The 19,410-nt window shown below is 38.9% G+C and overlaps 1 protein-coding gene across 1 annotated transcript in view; it reads left to right on the forward strand.

The window, feature by feature from the left end:
• The first annotated feature begins 1,327 nt into the window (after positions 1-1,327).
• LOC306880652 (cadherin-2-like) overlaps positions 1,328-19,410 on the forward strand; it is a 49,233-nt gene continuing 31,150 nt past the window's right edge. Inside the window, exons 1-2 of the mRNA XM_079434331.1 lie at positions 1,328-1,730; positions 4,600-4,708. Coding sequence (XP_079290457.1) covers positions 1,683-1,730; positions 4,600-4,708 — 157 coding nt within the window. The 5' untranslated portion in view covers positions 1,328-1,682. The remainder of the gene's footprint in view (positions 1,731-4,599; positions 4,709-19,410) is intronic.

Below are 19,410 nucleotides of genomic sequence, written 5' to 3' on the forward strand. Positions count from 1 at the left end.
CTTCTCCTAAGTGTAATCTCTGTTCCCAAGGAGTTTTAGGCACGTTTTTGCATTTTTTTGGGAGTGCCCCTCTCTCTCACCTTTTTGGACTCAGCTCTCACAGGACCTATCATATTTGTTTGGTTACTGAGATATGCTTGACTCCGCGCCATTTTTTCATGAATGACTTTTGGGACTTCACCTTGTCCGTCCAACAAAGATCTTTACTGTTAGCTGCTCTCACTCACAGCAGCAAAACAATTGCTGGTCAACCGTTGGAATCCTCCTCACACAATGGACAGACGAACCTGGACTGTGTTATTGTTGGACATTATCTCAATGGAACTCTCTACTTCTCATATACATGGATCTAACGTCAAAACTGTTAATTCATGGCATTCAGCTTTTAATGTTGTGTCTTCTTTTCTAAAATCTCTGTAAAAAAATCTCTGTTTATCTATTAATATTAATACGTTTTTATTATTATTATGTATTCATTTGATTTAATTAGTATTTTTTTAAGTCTACCAAGGGGTGGGATGGGTTTTAAATTTGTACAGCTGATTTTTGTTTTGTACTACTGTTCCACAAAATAAAACTCAATAGTTGTTTACAGTTGTAAAAAAAAAAAAAAAAAAGAATGGTTCTTTGAGGAACACACAAATGTTTCTTCTTCTATACTACACTCTTCAAAATAAAGTTAGCTTATTGGCATTGGTGGTTCCAGGGAACTTTCCATTCCACATAAGGTTCTTTATAGTAGAGACAGGTTATTTATTATTACAATTTCTACACATTTTTCACCGAAGGATTCGTTGTGGAAACAAACAACAACAAAAAAGGTTATTTGTGGCATCAACATGAAAACCTATTTTTGAAATATTGAAACATATTTTTAAAAGTGTTTAAAAAAATTTAACCATTATTGTTAAGAGCATATATGCTTAGTTTACTACAAATACATTTTCACATCCATGCATTTATTTAAAAAAATATTCCTGGAGTAAGTAAAAGTAAGTTACAGTCATTATGGCAAAATATACTCCCAACTCGTCTGCCATTTGTTTTAACACTTCTCAGTCTCCCCTCACATAATACAATAATTTGAACTCCAATTTCAGGTGCATATATTTATTTATTTTATTAGCAGATGAACTTCTCGAGGGTCCTGATCACCCTTTCGTGTTTATTTAGCAGTAATGACCCGCTGACTGTGCGTTACCCCTCACATGAGGTCGTTAACTATGCTTTCAGAATTACTATCAAAACATTAGATTTTCAAAGTAGCCCACCAGCATGAGACATGCACTTAAAATCTAGGTATTCTCAGTCCCTCTTGCCGATTCGTGGGGTTGGGTGGGGTTAAAGAAAGAAGATCTTCCTTTTGTTGTAGTGAAGAAGGCGCGGTCTTGTCTTCTTCTCTGTGACTTCCGGAGGCTGAAAGGGGTGACATAAGGAAAGGAGCCGGCGCAGTACCACTGAGCGCGGCTAGAGGGCGCCGCGGAGAGTGCTGCTCTGCCGTAGAACTGCGCGAGCGAGCGAGCGGAGCGTCAGTACCAGACCGAGAGCAGCACGGATCGGTGCCAGAGAGAGACGGAGGAACGATTCTGTCGCTACATGCCGCCGCTACCGCACGGAACATTATAGCGCAGCGGAAAACGGCCAACTCAATCGGTTTCTTCATAAAGGACGGAATTTATACAATGTACCTTTCGGGAGGCGTGATGCTGGGGCTTCTCGCCGCTCTGCAGGTACGTTAACGTTAAATTCGAGGGTCCGACATGCGATGTGCGCTCGATGCTGCTTTATGTTTGAGCTTTGGCGTATTTGCTGTGGTGTTTGTCAACTGGAGAAATTATTGGTGTGCAGAATACAAATAAACGATTTTGCTTAGTGGCAGAATATTTAAATAGGGCGATAGATCAAATTCAGTATTATAGGTTTTTCGGTTTGTCTCGACTTCATGTCGCATCTGTTTTGCTTGCTGTGCAATTCTAGAGAGTCTTGATTTTATTATTCTTGCTTCATAGTTATTCATAAGAGGTTTGGACTCCGTGTGCGATGGCTTTATGTTGTGTAGCCGTTAGATTGTGTCCTAGCTGCCCCGTTTAAACCGTCCCGTGCTGAACCGGAGCCAGTCGCAGATGAATGCGGGTTTTCTAACGCGTTCTCGCTTCTTTTGGCACGAGATGGAGAAGTTGCCCTCGGGGAGGTGATTAGGTCACAATGGTCCCTTTCCGACTGATGAAACAAATGTAACAATAATCAGTTAATGAACAGCTCATTGAGGTGCCCTCTTCCGCTGACTGTCTCTTTTAGATGTTCAAATGCGAGATCTCACGGCGAACAACGGCTCTGTGAGTAACCCAGATATGACAAATCACTCTGACCCGGATCAGCGGTCGGAGAAATGAATCGTGCTGTCAGGTTTAGGGTCCGCTGCCCTCTGAATCGCTGGAAATGCAGAGTCCAGCAGAATTAACATTTGAACGCAGGGAGCAGTCATGCTATGTTTCCATCAGTCTTCTCAGATGAGAAATTGCGAGCAAATTGTTATGTTGTGATGGAACCAAACGTGTGAAAATCTTCATGGCAATAAAGTTAACATTTGGCCATCGGCCATTTGGTTTCAATGTGTTTATTGTGTTTGTGGTCTGAAGTTGCAGTCCTGACCTCGTAAATGTCTTATTGCGGCATGTTTTTAAAGTGTAACATTAATGTCGCGTTTTACTACTGATATAACGGTTCCACATGTTTAAAAACCCGCTGCTGTTTGATAGCGACGTGAGATTGGTGAACGAGTCATTCTTTGGAGTCGAATCTTTCCAGTGAATCATTAGAACTGGTTATGTGAGCGAATCGGGCTGAGTGGTTCAACTCTCTGATTCATTGAACCGAGAATCATCCGATTCTGAACGAGCCTGTTAAAAATTAAACATGCTGGAAAAAAAGATTAAAATACAGAGCTGTTTAAAAATATTGTTATACGCTTTCATTCAAGAGATACGAATGATTTTTATATTGTTTCATGTAAATACAAATTATATTTGCGTTCTATATGTTTTTATGAACTGAATCATGACTGCAACAAACTGAACTGAAACACGTGTAATTATAATAAACAGACTATTTGCTAAAAATGTAATTAATAGAATATTTAGAGCATGCTATATACAACACCATAATGTCAAAAATCAAGTGATGACGTAATTAGTGGTGATGTAAAAGATTAATAAAAAAAAGATTATTTCAAGTGACCTGTTTGCAAAAAACAATTACTGCATTTTTAAATGGGTTTAATTTTGATTTATAAACCCAAATCTCACTGTAATTTATCTCAGGCACTATAACGCCATTGTGACATAGCGGCTTTAAATGCCTCTTTCTGCCTCTGATTCTTCATGTCAGCAGGGCCGCTGGTGCGGCTCCATCTAGAATCATTCGCTCTGTGTGGATGTGCAGAGGCAGCATATTGCTAAGCAATTGCTGACAGGACAGTTTAAAGTCAGGTTTTCAAACACACCCCTGTTATGCCAGCTTTATATAGGCGTTCTGCAGATATATCATCAGCAAGGCAGCTGGAGATGACGACATCAAAATCCTGATCAGCTCTTGGTTGATGATGATCTTTGTTAGCACAAAAGCAAATGTTTGATGGGTCGTTGTGTGTAGGACATTAAGTCAGCATCCACCAAGCTAACAAGCAATTAACATGTTTGATAAATTGACTATGGGGCCATTAACAAACACAGCCTCTGATCTTATTCCAACACAAAGAGGCTGTTTCACAGTGGACGTCACCTTTGATCATCTCGAGCCTCTTTTAAAAACCAAATTCACCTATTTGCCTACACTGAGAGCCTGACTTTGTGTGTCATATCAGATGTTATTAAGATGGAATGACTCAAAGCTGCTCGTTTATTTTTCTTGTAAGTCAAGGCAAGTATGAATAAAGCTTTGTCCTTAGCATCAAACGCTAGGTGTGCGCGCCTGTTTTAAGCGTAAACCATAAAGGGGGGTTTGTGACTTGTCGCCAGAGTGCTTTCGCCAGCTGCGAGTGTGTGTTTGTGTTTTTATGTGATAAGTGCTCCACCAGACCATGCCATTCAAGGTAGAGTGTGCGTAGCCTGGTCAGCTCTGCTTTTTTAACGTCTCGCCCTCCTGACCTCATCAGTCTAATTACACCCACCTCAAAATAACAGATGCCCCAGCGCCGGAGGGGGAGGAGGTGAGTTAGAAACCCCTCGCTATCCTTGAATAAAGAGAAATGGAACAATGCAGTAAATCGCCATGCAATGAGCCTTATTTAATTTCACCGATCTGCTGCAAATTAGCGAGTAATCGGTGAAAAATACAATAGCATTGCTAATTCAAAGAGTTCATTTGGAGCCTGATCAATGGACTTGGCGGCTTTGGAAAGTCTTATCACAGTGCTTTTCTTGAGCAGAGTTCTGCCTCATTTCCTCTGTTTATGGTGAAAGAGCGTGATCGTTATGTCCATCGATTCCTCTCGGGATTCTGGATATTTGGCTCTTGCTGTGGTGTAGGTTGGCCCGTGCTGTTTATTAATCACTATTAATCAGGGGATTAATTTGTCTGGTGCTTTTGTGTTTTTGGCAGGTGGCGGTCCAGGGCATGGGGGCGATGCCGTGTCAGCTGGGTTTCACTGAGAACGAGTACAATGTTATGACCGCCGACGTCATCACCGAGGGACAAGTTCTCCTCAAAGGTAAACAGAGATGTTTGCATTTATTTTCCTAATAAACGCCAATCAAACCGGTGCGGCAAAACGCTCCCTCACCAGGCTTTGGTTTCCACCCTTATACTGTTGGGAAAAGAAAGAGAGAGAGAAGGGAGGATGGGGGAAGGGTGGGCTTTATGTGTGTATGTTAAAGAACGAGATGGGGGGAGGGGATTAAGTGTTAGGGTTGCTTTAGAGGGGGGTGTTTATAAAGGGTGATATGTGTGTGAGAGAAAGCAGGAGGAGGAGAACAGCTCAGTGTTTTGGTGGAATGTGATTTGAAGGGCCAGAGTGTGAAATATTAGGGGGGCTGAATCGCCATCCCCACCGTGCTCGAAACCCCCCTGTTGTGATCAATAGCATTGATTAGACCAGCCCGTATCCATACAGTCAGTCGATGGCACAGATCCCAGTCAGCCATCTCAATATATTCAGTCAATCCGGCAGGGGCCACATTTGTGCTGCGGTTGTAAACTTTGGAGGCCTTGTAACATCCGTGCGTCACGTCTAATTACAACCGAGTGAAAAGAGCATAACTATGTGTTTTACATTTGTAGTAGATAAACAAAACTAAACCACCAGATACACCCATGACTTGTGATTCAGTCGAAATACATTATTGGAAAATGACTGATGCACCAAAATGCAATTTTGAGCTGAAACATTAATAATAGTTTTTATTTAGCTAAAAGCTTTAGTTTTAGTCAATTTCACAAATAATTACTAAGAAATAACTAGTAACACATTGAAACATTACATTTTGAAGTAGAAAGACTGAAAATTAACTTAACTTTACAACTGTACCATTATTTTTGGTTACAGAGAAATGCATCCACACTGCTGACATGTTTTACCATGCTAATTAAATCATTGTTTCAGTCAAATGATTTTTAAAGCTCAAAACTATTTAGTTTGAAAGCAAAACTGCTTTTTTTGCTGTTTCGGCGGAATATGTTTTGGTTGTGCGTCACTAAGCAAAATATTTTTGTCCCGGAGAGCCTCGGAGTTGTTCTTTTTCTTGTCTAAAAGTGTTACGCGACTTCTAACAAGCGACATATTTTTACATTTCCATATCGTTGACTTATTCATGGGTTACTGTGGAAGAGAGAGTCGTGGAATACGAACAGACGGTCGCAAGCTGTAGCTTTGTGCCTCTTGAGGTCTATTTGCGAACTGTGGGACACACACACACACACACTCACAAACAAACACACACACACACCTGTGACAATTACAATAAAAGTTATAACACTTGCTTTAAATTTCACACTAAGAGTCAACATGTCACACCCTGATAGGAATTTCCCAAGTGTGTGTGTGAGTCAGGAACAGCTGATGGTCGAGTTGTATTGTGCTCACAAAGACTGGTCATTTGATCTCACATTTGACTCAGTGATTCACTTCCTATGTCCTTTTCTGTAGAAAGATGAGCTGTATCGCAGTGGTCACATGAACACAAAAGCGGCTCTCGTTTCATTACTATTTCAGCCTGTACGGTTAGCAAGTCAATGTGAACTCTGTTACGCACAGTGCCTTTTGCCAAAAGACACAAAAATTTGCTTCCCATCATCCTCCTCCCTCCCCCTTAACTCTTTCTCCATCTCCCCCTCCTGACAGAGGACTGGGGGAGTCTCTTGTTAAACATGAGGTGGATGTTTTGTGTCGCTGACATTCATTCATCACATCCTTTTTAGGCAAATGACTTAGGGATGAAGACTTTCTCTTCTCCCCTGCAGCCTCTCTTTCACTCTCTCTCCCCCTCGGTCCCTCCTTTTCTTTTTAAGTAGGACAGAGGAATGTACAGTTAGTGCTCTCTCACTGAGCCCACTCGGTGATTCCTACCCAAAGAATGTGCTTATGCAGTTTTTGCTGCTTTAAAGGATTTTAATTTGTTTTCTGTGGGTCTGGAAGGTGTAGATAGAAAGTGAAAAACATGGCTTTTTTTGTCTTCTGACTGTCTATTGTATTTTGATATTTGTATATCAATTGACAACAGCCATTGTTTGCTAAGCAGATTTAAAAAGAGTAATGTAAGAAATAAAATACAGTAAACGTAGTGGAAAAAAAATCAAAGCATCTTATTTTTAATAGTTGCTCAATTTCATTTTTATGCATTAATATACATACATACAAGTAAACAGCAGTATTTAAATAAATAAACATTTAATGTTTTTAGTTTTGCTGTATGTTCCTTCAGAAATCATTCTAATATCCTCATTTGGTGATCAAGAATCAGGGCTCCCAAAATTTCTAAATCCCTGGTTTTAAACTCTTCAGATTTTGGTACCCCGAAAATTAATTTAACTAGCCCACATAAAATAAAGACCATAAATGTCAATCAAAAACATTTTCAATATACAAATATCAACGAATAAAGGAAAGAGTTTTATTTTACTATTTACAAGGTATCTGCAGAATTCTTCATTTAAGGCAATTTGAAAAATTATTTCTTATACCATTTAATAGGGGAAAGTCGTGGCCTAATGGTTAGAGAGTCGGACTCGTAATCGAAAGGTTGCGAGTTCGAGCCCCCGGCCGGCAGGGATTGTAGGTGGGGGGAGGGAATGTCCAGCGCTCTCTCCACCCTCAATACCACGACTGAGGTGCCCTTGAGCAAGGCACCGAACCCCCAATTGCTCCCCGGGCGCTGCAGCATGGCTGCCCACTGCTCCGGGTGTGTGTTCACGGTGTGTGTGTGTGTGTGTGTGTGTGGATTTGTTCACTACTCACTGCTGTGTGTGTGCACTTGGATGGGTTAAACGCAGAGCACCAATTTCGAGTATGGGTCACCATACTTGACAATACGTCACGACTTTACTTTACTTTTTTTTTAATGTATTTAAAAACCTTAACTCTTCAGTTTAGTTGTATCAAATTTAAGGACCCGTGGGAGCAATGTTCCCTCTCATTTTTGTTCTTGCTGAGCAAAACTTTTCTCTATTGGGCGGACATTTCGGGCACCTGAGCAAAAGCATTCTTTATACCAGACCTGTACAGCATGCACACAAAAAGTGTGTAACTTTTAACTTTAATGTGCTATTTATATTTGATTTGACCCTTGATGTAACTAAATGATGTACATTTTAGGTTACCTGAGAAAACATTTTACTGTACAATACACTGCAGTTCAAAAGTTTGGATCAATAAAGTTTTTTAAAGAAGTTTCTTTTGCTCATCAAAGCTGTATCTATTTTGGTAGCCCGACTGGAAGACGCAATAGCCCTGGGACGTCGGGCTAGCGATTTTGCGAGCCCTGAGAATCATTTATTGTTATTATTGTTAAAAACAGTTTCACTGCTTAACAGAACTGTGGTGTGTGTGTGTGTGTGTATATATATATATATATATGTATACATTTGTTCGTTTAAAGTTTAAATCTGAGACCTTCAGATGAAGAGTTTAGTCTCACATCCTTTATGGAAACCTAATGGCCAAAAAAAAGCATGTTAAAATCATTGTGTTTTCCAAGTTGCTTAGTTTGATTTTGCCAGAAAAACCATCTGAAACATATCATGAATATTCATGGTATGTACAGCCCTACATGCCAATAAACCATTTTTTCCCCTTTTAGGCCTCCTAAGCCTCTTCTCCAGCTTTCATCTGTTTTTCTTTTCCTCATATAATTCTCCCATCTCTTCTGAACAGAGATACTGCTTTGAAGTTTTAAGACAAACTTGTTTTACTAGAGGAGTCATTTTGTAACTTTTTTCCCACGAAATACCTTACTCAAGCCTCTTTTAACCACTGAGAATGTGCACTCCACGAATTTCTCTCTCTCTCCGTGTCCTCCTTGTGTTCACAGGAACCTGTTTTTACCACGTTTGATCTGTTTTAAAACAGGAGAGAGCAAATGATCAGAGGAAGATGCAGTAGGTGAGAGGTGATTACCGTATTGCACACATCGCTCCGCGCCGGAAGGCGGTGTTTGTTTTTGATCACTTCCGATCAGAGCCAACTTTCAGCTCTGCCTGTTTTTCTGAACAAGTAAAGAGCCGAAAAACAATAACGAGTCAACACAGGGAGGGGGGAGAGAGTGACAGAGACAGAGTGGCTTTTTTGTCTGGCCCATGCGGGGGCTGTTGGTCACTGAGTTTGTCCAATCAGAACACGGCTGTAAGGTCATCAGCATGCGGTTCACTGCCCCTCAATGGGCTGACTGAGGTGGAATTAAAGAACGGTTACGGGAATACAGAGAGAAAAGGGAGCGTTTGAGAAACAAAACACTGAGAGAAAGAGAGAGGTAGATTTGGGGGGTGGGTACTCCTGGTGCTTTGTCCCTTCAGTGTTTTTAAATTTAATATGAAGTACCTAATGAGCTGTCTAAAGATTACCAAGCATGCTATTGTCTTAATTGTTCAGGCACCCAAATTATTTATTTTGTGCATATACATGTGATAATGAGCTGACATTTTTAATTAACCAAAAAAGAAGCATAAAAACCCCGAGTGAGAAGAAGTTTTGCAGGAGTGGATTGTTCTCTACTCAGTTCACTATCAAAATTTGAGTCACAGAGTTCAATTCAGTCCTAATTCGCCTGTTTATTTGAGTGACAGCGCGGGTTACCCAGTTTGGCCTTTGCTGTCATAGTTTTTAAAGATCACGTCGCCAACGACTACGCTTTCGATCTTCATTTAAAGCTATAGTTCAGCCAAAAATGAAAAATCAACCTCATGTCGTTCCAAACTTGTGTGACTTTCATTTTCCTGTGAAAAAAAAAAAAATGTCTCTGTGTTTTTTTTTTTGTCTGTTTATTGAAAGTGAATGGGAGGGAATGGGGTTCAATGTTTGTATGTATGAATGAAAGTCATACAGGTTTGGAAAAATATGAAGGTGACTAAATAAGGACAGAAGTTTCAATGTTTTTGGTCGCAATTTGAGTTTCATCTACATTTAAAGCTATAGTTCATCCAAAAATTAAAAATGAAACCATTTATTCACCCTCATGTCATTCCAAGCTTCTGTGACTTTGTTTTCCCTGTGGAACACAAAAGAAGAAAAATGTTTAGAAAAAAATATATAATTAATTCAATGCCGTCCAATGGTAGAATGAAAGTCTGGCCCATGGAACATCATTAACATGAGTAAACAAAAACGGATGTTTAATTTTTGGAGGAATTTGAACATTTTGAACAATTCTGAACAAACTTGAGTCTCAGAACTCAGTTAAATCCAAAAACCAATGACTGTACTTTTGATCTTCATTTAAAGTAGTAGTTCACCCAAAAATGAAAATGCTGTCATCTTTTACTCATCCTCATGTTGTTCTGAGCTTGAATGACTTTTGTTATATATATATACATTGAAAGTCAGTAGGGTCCAATGTTGTCTGCAGAAGGATAAAAGTCATACAGATTTAGGATGACAGTTTTCAATTTTTATGTAAGCTGTCCCTTTAAGACTGGAAAAAATATGCACAAACCATTTTCACAATTCGTTAAATGCAACAGGAGGACGGGACGTGCTTAATTAATGGCCGTATGGAGAGGTAGTCTGTGTTAAAGAGGCAAAGTAAAACGGATGAGAGTAGAACGTGACCTCTCTAAAGCCTCAGCTCTGATCCACATACGGTCAAACCTCTGGGCTTGACATTCGCTCTCTCTCCCTGTAGGATTTGGCCACATGGACTTCATTACCCTAAATCGATCTGGCAAAACAAAGACCCTAAGAGTAGTGATCAGAGCATGCATATATGAGAGAGCTGATGCATGTGAGAAACAAAAGAAAGAAAGGATTAATCCTTGGGTAGTGAACCTGAGAAAGACAAAAAATAGACCTTTGGAGGTTACAGTTCAATATAAATTGGGGTGGTCTGTACCAGACATACCAGGATTACTGTGGACCACGAGATCCGGCGCTCTCTCATTAGCATCTGTGTGTATGTGCACCTGTTAATGTTGCTTTAAATCGCTGTAAAAATCTCAGTTTCAGCACCAGAATGTTTCTTTAGTCAGCTGGTCTCAAGGTTTGGTGCGGCGGGGGGAGGCGTGGAACCCATCCAATGTGACATCAGCCTTTTCCACAGATATTTTTAGAGAAGTGCTTTGCTCTAACACATAAGCTGTATTTTCAAAGAGTAAAAAATGACATCAGACACATTTCAAGCTGTGTTCGATGCTTATCATTGGCTGCTTATGGAGCTGGATTGTAGTTTTTGCAAAGCTTAAGCAGGGATCAACAATAAGGATTTTTTTCTCATGGCTCAGTCTGGCCAGTAGATCAGATTTGCACTCGCCCTGCCAACATTTTCGCAAGGCTCCATCACAAATAAGATTTCTGTTTTTAGCATGTTTAAAAATAACAGTATTAAAAAAATAGTAAAAGAAACTAAATGTATTATAAGTAAAAATGTATATAATATAAAAATATTATATTTAATAGATAATGAGCAACAAAAATAAATGGTTTAATTTTTAATAAAATAATTTTAAAGACATAGAAAAAGTTGTCACAAGGCGTACCATTACCTACCAACGTATTTAAATGTGCTAGAAAACATGAATTTAAAATATACAATTTATTATAATTAAATGTAAATATACTATAAAATATGATATTAAGTATACATTTAAATATAAAAGGTTAATATATTTATATTAAATAAATATAATTTATTAGAATTAAATATTAATCAACCATAAATTATGAGTATGAAATATAAATGTAAATATTTAATATTATAATATTTTTGTTAAATATTTTTAATTTCATTCAACAATATAGTTAATACAAAATATTACTGATTTGTTTATAATGTTTATCATAAGCAATAGCATTACCTTGGTGACATATTTAAATGTGTCAGAAAAATATTATTATAAAATTCAATATATTATACTTAAAATAAATAAATGTATTAATGTGAATATTTATAAATATAATACATTTTATATAATAATATTAATGCTAATATAAAACAGTATATAAAATGTATGATCATTTTACATATATTTATATTAAATAAAATTCAACAATCATGTTCAGTACATCAGAAAAAAATAAATAAATAAAAACACCTGAATAACGAACGTAATACGTAGTGACAGTGTAACAGTTGGCCAACAGAGCAAGCGACTGTCCTGTCAACTGGCCCAAATTCTCTCCCACTGGGCCAAGGGCCGTCTTTGTTTTTGAACCATTTTTTCAAGACTGCTTGAGGGTGTTGGAACACTAAGCAAACGCAATCACAAGTCAGTCTGTCCTTCTCTGTCTCTCTCTCTCTCACGTGCACACGTAAGCCCCTTTTGACTGTTGGGGATTATTATTGGGTGCTTTGGTGTCATGGCAACTGTCTGATTCCATTCTCTCAGGCTTTTTGTTGTCAGAGGTCAGGTGACCCAAAAACCCTGTTGTCTCTAAATTTGTGCACGACTTTATTTCTCACACACATGCTTTCTAATGCACTACACAAGTTCATACGGGATGCCCTAGTTTCCGTAGTAATGATGGATTCCTTCCCACTGTGCTGACCATATTGGATCGAGGGGAGGGGTGGAGAGAGGAGAGGAGAGAAACAGAGGAGAAAGAGAGGAAACATGGGTGTGGTTTGAGTTTTCATACTCAGCGGATTATTGATTGTTGAACAGAAGGCATTTTAGACATCATTTACGCATTAATGGTGTTTAACCGCAGAAAACGGGTAATTTTGTGGCGTGTATGCTAATCATAGCGTGGTTACGCGGTGAGACTAAGAGATCCCTATCGAATCGCGACTCTCACTCTGTTTCTGAGCGTGTTTATGCAGCACTGGCTGTAAAAGGCTGTTTTTGTGTCATCGTAGGCTGACCGCTGCTAAACAGAGCCCGCGGTTCAGAAGCCCACTGCTCACGATCACTCCCACACACACACACTGGTCAGCGCCACTGACCTCTACGTGCCTGGAGTTTGCGGTTGGGTGCATGCCGGGGTGACTGCGTGCTGCAGTGCTGGGAGAATGCGGGGGTGGCTGAACTACACTGAAGTCTGGTTTCAATCATCAGGCCGAGGCAGGGGCTTTTGGGGGAGAGGATGATTGAGAGATATGAAGGTTTGTGGAATGGAGAACACAGTCAGGGTTTACAACATGTTACAAGATGGTCAATTAGTCCAAGAACCAACCAGTCAGTTAGTGAGGACTAGTTCATCCAGATGGTTTTCTCCTTTATTATTGCTAGTATTAAGAAGAAGAAGAATGTATTTATTAGTTTTATATACGTATACAATATCTATTATTCAGATAATAATAGTAATGATAATAATAATAAAGTATACAATATATTTTGTTCATATAATAATAATAATAATAATAACAATTTTAATTGATTAATAAATCTAAATAATAATTGATTTGAATGATGAAACATAATAAAATAATAATAATTATCATTATTATTTATGAATAATTACAAAATGATATATATGTATGTGTGTGTGTATATATATATATATAGTAGGGCTGTGTGATATGACGATATATATATCGGATGGACGAAATAAAAAGTCTATCGTTTCATATTATGGTCTATCGTTTATTTTGTGGTGTCACAAAATACATTGTTTACGATAATACTTTTTCATCATTTGGATGACTGCGACCTTTACACGCCACCATGGGGCGTGAATGGGAGACAGAACCAGGTGGAGAACGACCAGCCAGAACAAAACAAGGAGTTCGTTCCTAATCGAGGGACTACATCTGTAGCATGGGCACGCGTTTTTAAGCACTGCAGTTTTAAAACAACTGATTTTAAAGCCAGGGTATGTAATTTTTCAAAAACGCTTTAGAAAACTGAGCCGGGGCCGAGTACCAAAACAACCGTGTAGCCAATCAGCAGTAAGGGGTGTGTCTACTCATGATATGGAGGAGAGAGCGTTCAGTGAACAGCCAAGCCAAGCGACAGAAAGATAGAGATGGCGGACAAAAAACAAAAAGAGGAAAACGACTGCGGAACGATAAGGTAAGAAGTAGGACCCGTGTAAATATCGGATCAGCTTTCCAGTGCTGGAGAGAACTCAAGGAGCAGAAGGCCTTCGATCGGACGCCGAGGTTGCTTTGTTTCTTCTTGATAGGTGTGTAACACCGTATCTACACCGGACGTGCCGCGACGCTACAGCTAAAGTCTGCCTACACTGGACGCGTGTATTTCAGCCGAGAATGTAGTTGTTTAAAACTCAAATCTGCGGTGTATTTATAAAAACAGCACCTATTTGAAAATGTGCTTTGCCGATTTCAGAGACGTGAGCTCCACGCGATCACCGGGCGCTAGGGCTGTGCGATTAATCGAAATCGAATCGCGATTTGAGACGTTGCGATTTGCTAAGGTCTTAAGAAAGAGTAAACAGCTGAAAGAGAAAACGCATATGCAACAGTATATTGGATCCAGACTTCGGTCTTAAAGGGGAAGCTGTCCAATATTCGTTCTGTCTGCCATTCATATTAATCATAGCACATTGCTAGAAAATCTCTCACTGCTCTTGACTAAATCACTTTTGTAACTTTAATAAGAAGAAATAAAAAATAATATTATAATATTAAATAATATTAATGATATTTATATATGTATAGAATCTATATTTAATACACGTTAATTATATATATCATAGATAGACAGATAGATATAAATAACACAGTGAAGACTAATTAATTTACACAATGTATGTAGCGTTTCTTATTTATTGTAGTTTATTGTATTTTCAGTGAGCTTGAGATTTTTTATGTTATTTAAAGGCTTGTATTAGTTTGATATTGACATTGGTGACAAGGATATATATAACAAATAATAATAATAATTATTATTATTCCTCACACAATCTATGTATCTCTCTATATAGTTTATATATCTTTATATCTATCTATAGTTTGATTTATATAGTTTTAAAGGTTTTAATGTTTTTTATGTGTTTAGGATTTAGTTTGCATATGTCCAATGAATGCAATGCAAAGCAAATAATTATATATTATAAATAATTATAGAAATAATTAAATATATATGTGTGTGTTTGTGTGACCCTGGCTGTGAAAACCAGGTGTGCCTCACACTTCCTGAAAAGTGAAGCTGCGGGCTCTTTGATCGCCCCCTGGTGGCTGGCTGCAGTACAGGTCATAAACCCCGCCCTCTCCATGTAAACAAATGGAACTTGAGTAAAAAAAAAAAAAAAAAAAACTATTATTACACTTCCAATACAATTTTCCGAAATAAGGTTTTGATAATTTAAGGTAGTTGTTATCATGCTGATATATGTTCAATTGTTAATTTTTGTTAAAGTTTAATTTTAGCTAGTAATTTGTGTCGTTGTGGTTGATTGGGTCTGCGGGAGTTTGGGTGGGAATTTGATTCCGCGACTCCACCTCGCGACACTACTGCGCAGACTCTGGCTCCAAACAAATCTCTACTGCGCAGACTCTGGCTCCAAACAAATCTCTACTGCGCAGACTCTGGCTCCAAACAAATCTCTACTGCGCAGACTCTGGCTCCAAACGAATCTCTACTGCGCAGACTCTGGCTCCAAACGAATCTCTACTGCGCAGACTCTGGCTCCAAACAAATCTCTACTGCGCAGACTCTGGCTCCAAACAAATCTCTACTGCGCAGACTCTGGCTCCAAACGAATCTCTACTGCGCAGACTCTGGCTCCAAACGAATCTCTACTGCGCAGACTCTGGCTCCAAAGGACGTCATTTACTCACGATGACAGCGGCCATATTAAGATGCTTTGGCTTCACTTTTCTATAGTGGAAGGAAGTGGAGGCGCGTCGTCCATCTTTTTTTACAGTCTATGGTGAAAACCCTGCTGAAGTAATTTTTTGGTGATTTACTGTTTTCTACATAAAATCATCCTTCATAAGGTAAAGAAACAACAAGGTATCTTAACAACAACAACCTTGATATATTTAATATTGACAGAGTAAGACCATGTCAAAGATTTAAATCATAATGAAATGAATGGTTGAAATCAAATTTTGATACTTGTTATCATAATTATCTTAGATTTTGAGACTTTAGATAGGATTTCAAAGAGAGGGTCACATATACATATGTAGCATAGTATAAAGTATACTATCAATTACTTACCTAGTGAACCAAGTTTTTTAACAATTTTGTTTTTAACTAGTTAACTATTTTTAATAGGTTATTTTCCACATTTTTAGTTAAAAGAAAGAAAACAGTTCAGACAGAAAAACTGGACCGAGACAAATGACTGGATTTAATGTTTTTCTTGTTCATTTTAGATGGTGGTCGTGAATTTATGAATCATTCCTGAATCCTGTTAGTGTGTCGCAGTTACATGGAAAGCCCAATTATGATGTCATCAATACCATCCCAATGATTCACAGTACTCATAAACAAAACACCACAGTGCTAAAACAGCCCACTGAATGGAGCGATGCTTTTCTCCCTGTGTGTGTGTGTATAGATGCGCTCCTATGGCCGTGGTCTATTTCATGCTCTGCCAAATCTCTCCCTCTCCCATCCTGCAGAGGGAAGATACGGGACACACACTTTTAGTGTACAATTGTGTGTTTGTGTGTGTGTTGGATGGTTTAAAATGCCTGGCAGGAGCTCTTTTAATGCTGTATTAGTGTTTATGTTGCCTTGACTTGTGGCGACGCACTTCAAATACACACACATTCCAGCGAACCCAGCAGACGTTACCCCGTCTCCGTCTCGCCGCCCATCCAAAACACCCTCCCCCTCACCCCTAATCTGGCTGGTATTTGTGTTATTCTAATCTTCATCCATAAAGGGTTACAGACGTAGACGTAATTGTACATGAGTGTGGGAGCTATTATTTGATAATGGTAAACGACGGGTTAATCCCGTCCCAATGGCATCTGACATCAACACTGGATTTCCGTTTTGCATTTATGTGTGTGTGTGTATATATCTGGATGTATAATGCCATCAGAGCCCACCGGTTGACAGCTGTAAGTACCCCCTACCCTCAAGCCCCCCGACAATCAGGATAAGCCTAGATTGGTATGTCTCAGACAAATGCGTCATTTTTTCCCCCTCCGTCTAAGTGTGTTTTTACAGGAGTTAGGATAGCCTACATCTGAGAGGGGACAGCTGGACTGGCATGTGTCCATCTCCACTTCAATACGAATGCTCTCATCCCATCATTAATACACTCTTCCTCTCATTCCCGTTCTCCTCACACCTCTGCTTCTGCTATCAGCTCGCTCACCGATTTATGTGTGTCAGCAGCTAAGCGAGGGGAGAGAGTGTGAAGTGGAATTCTTGTGTTTTCCCGTAAGATGGAGGGATATATTTGGATCGGGGTAAAGCTAGCATGACCTTAATACAGGACAATGGATCGCAGCTGTGCCCGATATGGGTCTGCTTTTTTAAACGCACACACTCACAACAGGAGAGGAAGGAATGGCGATTAAATATGATTTCTCTGGTGTTTAATGAGAAAAGACATAGCTGGCACAGGAGTTAGCGGGTGCAGAAGGTGATAATTGGACCGGCTCATGTGACTTCTGTTCTCCAGCTTAAAGCAGTAGTTCACCCAAAAATCATTTAGTTAGTCTGGTGACAGTCCAAAACTGCGTTGTGAAACACAAAAGTGAAAATGCAAATGGAGATGTTAAGCAGAATGGACAAGCAGTAGCTCTTTACAATGAAAGTGGATGGTGGTTTGTAATGTCAAACATTGAAAAGCACAAAAATATCAGAAAAGGATCATACAGTTTAATACTAATTGTGTTCTGTATTCTGTATAATTTCTGAAATCATTTAATATCTTCTTAGTTTTATGTCTGGTTACATCCAGCATTAAAGGGTGGATGTTGCCACAGCCTAAATTTAAGACTGACATATTTGAATTGCATATAAAATTGGATTACAATTTTAACATAAACAATCTAATAAACTCGATTCATATTTGGCAGTCATACGTCCAACAGATAAGAAACAGTTTTAATTTCTGAAATAGTACTAATAAAGTGCATGTGCTTCACATACAGAGTAACCATGTTTGAATTTATCATCAATACATTTAACTTCAGTCTTATACATTTTTACTATATAATTCTTGCTTGTTCCACAGCAAGCCATATTTGAACTGTTTATACTTTTTAAGTGAATAAATTAAATTTTCACAACCAACAAATGTATGCTGCATCTGAATAAATGTATTTTGAAAATATGATTATGTAATTAAAATCAAATTATTCAAATAGTTAATGCCATGTGCCATGATTTTTATGAATGGACCTACAATAATGAAGTATGTGGCCTCATGACTTTGAATTTCTTGTGTATTTTGTAAATATTTAAAAACCACCCTTATTATTTTGTTCTGTTTTTCTGCTATTTTTAATAATCCCATAATATAATCACTTATTGTGATTAATCACTATCTTCCTGTATTTTATTGCCTTTTTTTGCATTCATTAATAACTGTTCTACATGTTCCCTACGTTCACATGTTTCCCCTTTATCTGTTTATATCCAGTACAATATCTTTCTGTGATGAACACTCAAAAAGTTATATTTTAGAAAAAACACTGTTTTTAGATTTTCATACTTGATTTGAAATATGTCACATAACAATCACTGTAATTACTATAAACATATTCTTGTTGAGGTTTCCAAGATGGCCGCCAAGTGAACTGACTTATTTAATTTGTGAGCTGCAAATTTCTTACAGAATTTTTCAAAAAAAGACTTACTCTTATGGTTTTTGGCATTATAAATCACCATTGACTTTCACTGTATGAAAAAGAACAGCTTGGACCTGAATCTAGCTTTCCTCTAAGGGGCCATCTCAAAACTTACAGCGCTGACGTCATGTCGGTCTGTCTCCCTCTGCCTTGATCGCCGTGTCGCTCTCTCTCTCTCTCTCTCTCTCTTTCTCACTCACCCCTGTCTGTCTCATCCTGATATTCCCGTCTTTGTGTTGGATTGTCTCACCCTTTCCTTTGAAGCATAGTTTACTAGTGTACGCTCTCGCGGTTTTTACACTCAGCCGTTCCTCAAAGGAGACGAGCTTTTGTGCCTTTTGTTACGTTCTCTGTCGCCCCTTTTCTGAGCCCCACTTTTATCACCTTTCCGTCTTTTTTTTTCACGATACTCTATCACCTGTGCTAATGCCACGGTTAATAAGGCACCGCCCATGTGCTGCAATGTTTCAACTGGCATATCTGCGCTGGCTGAGCATTGCGGCTACGTTATTGCAATGTTTCCCATATGGCCGGAGAGGTGAGAGAGTGGGCTTCCCTCGAGTGAGATTTATTGGCCCCATATTGATGTCCTTGGGCGTTGCCGATTGATTTGACACAGCCGACATTGTTTTGCAAGCCTGGGGGGAGGTGTTTTGTGGCCGATTGAAACTCTATTCCGCCCCTTTGCAAAAAAACCATCCAAGCTGGAGGCCTTGGGGTTGTCAGGGGCGACCAGCACGGAGCTAGGCAACCTGGCCTAATTCGTCCCATTTAGCTGAGCTCGGTTGCGCAGGGACTATTGTTCCTGAGTCAACAGAAAACTAGCCAGGCGCAAACGTGACCGCACAGCCAGAGGAATCTTTGACGTCCACTACAAATCAAAAGCGTATGCTTGTCCGGGAGGGATGTTTGATAGTTTTATCTGCGTGTTACATCTGCACATAGTTATGTAATTTGAGAATTTTGAAATATATCTCTTGCTTATTTTTCTTCTGCTCAGTTGGCGATAATCCTCACACACACACACACCTCCCGGCACACATAT

This window comes from Barbus barbus (assembly GCF_936440315.1).
Source record: "Barbus barbus genome assembly, chromosome: 14".
NCBI classification, from domain to species: domain Eukaryota; kingdom Metazoa; phylum Chordata; class Actinopteri; order Cypriniformes; family Cyprinidae; genus Barbus; species Barbus barbus.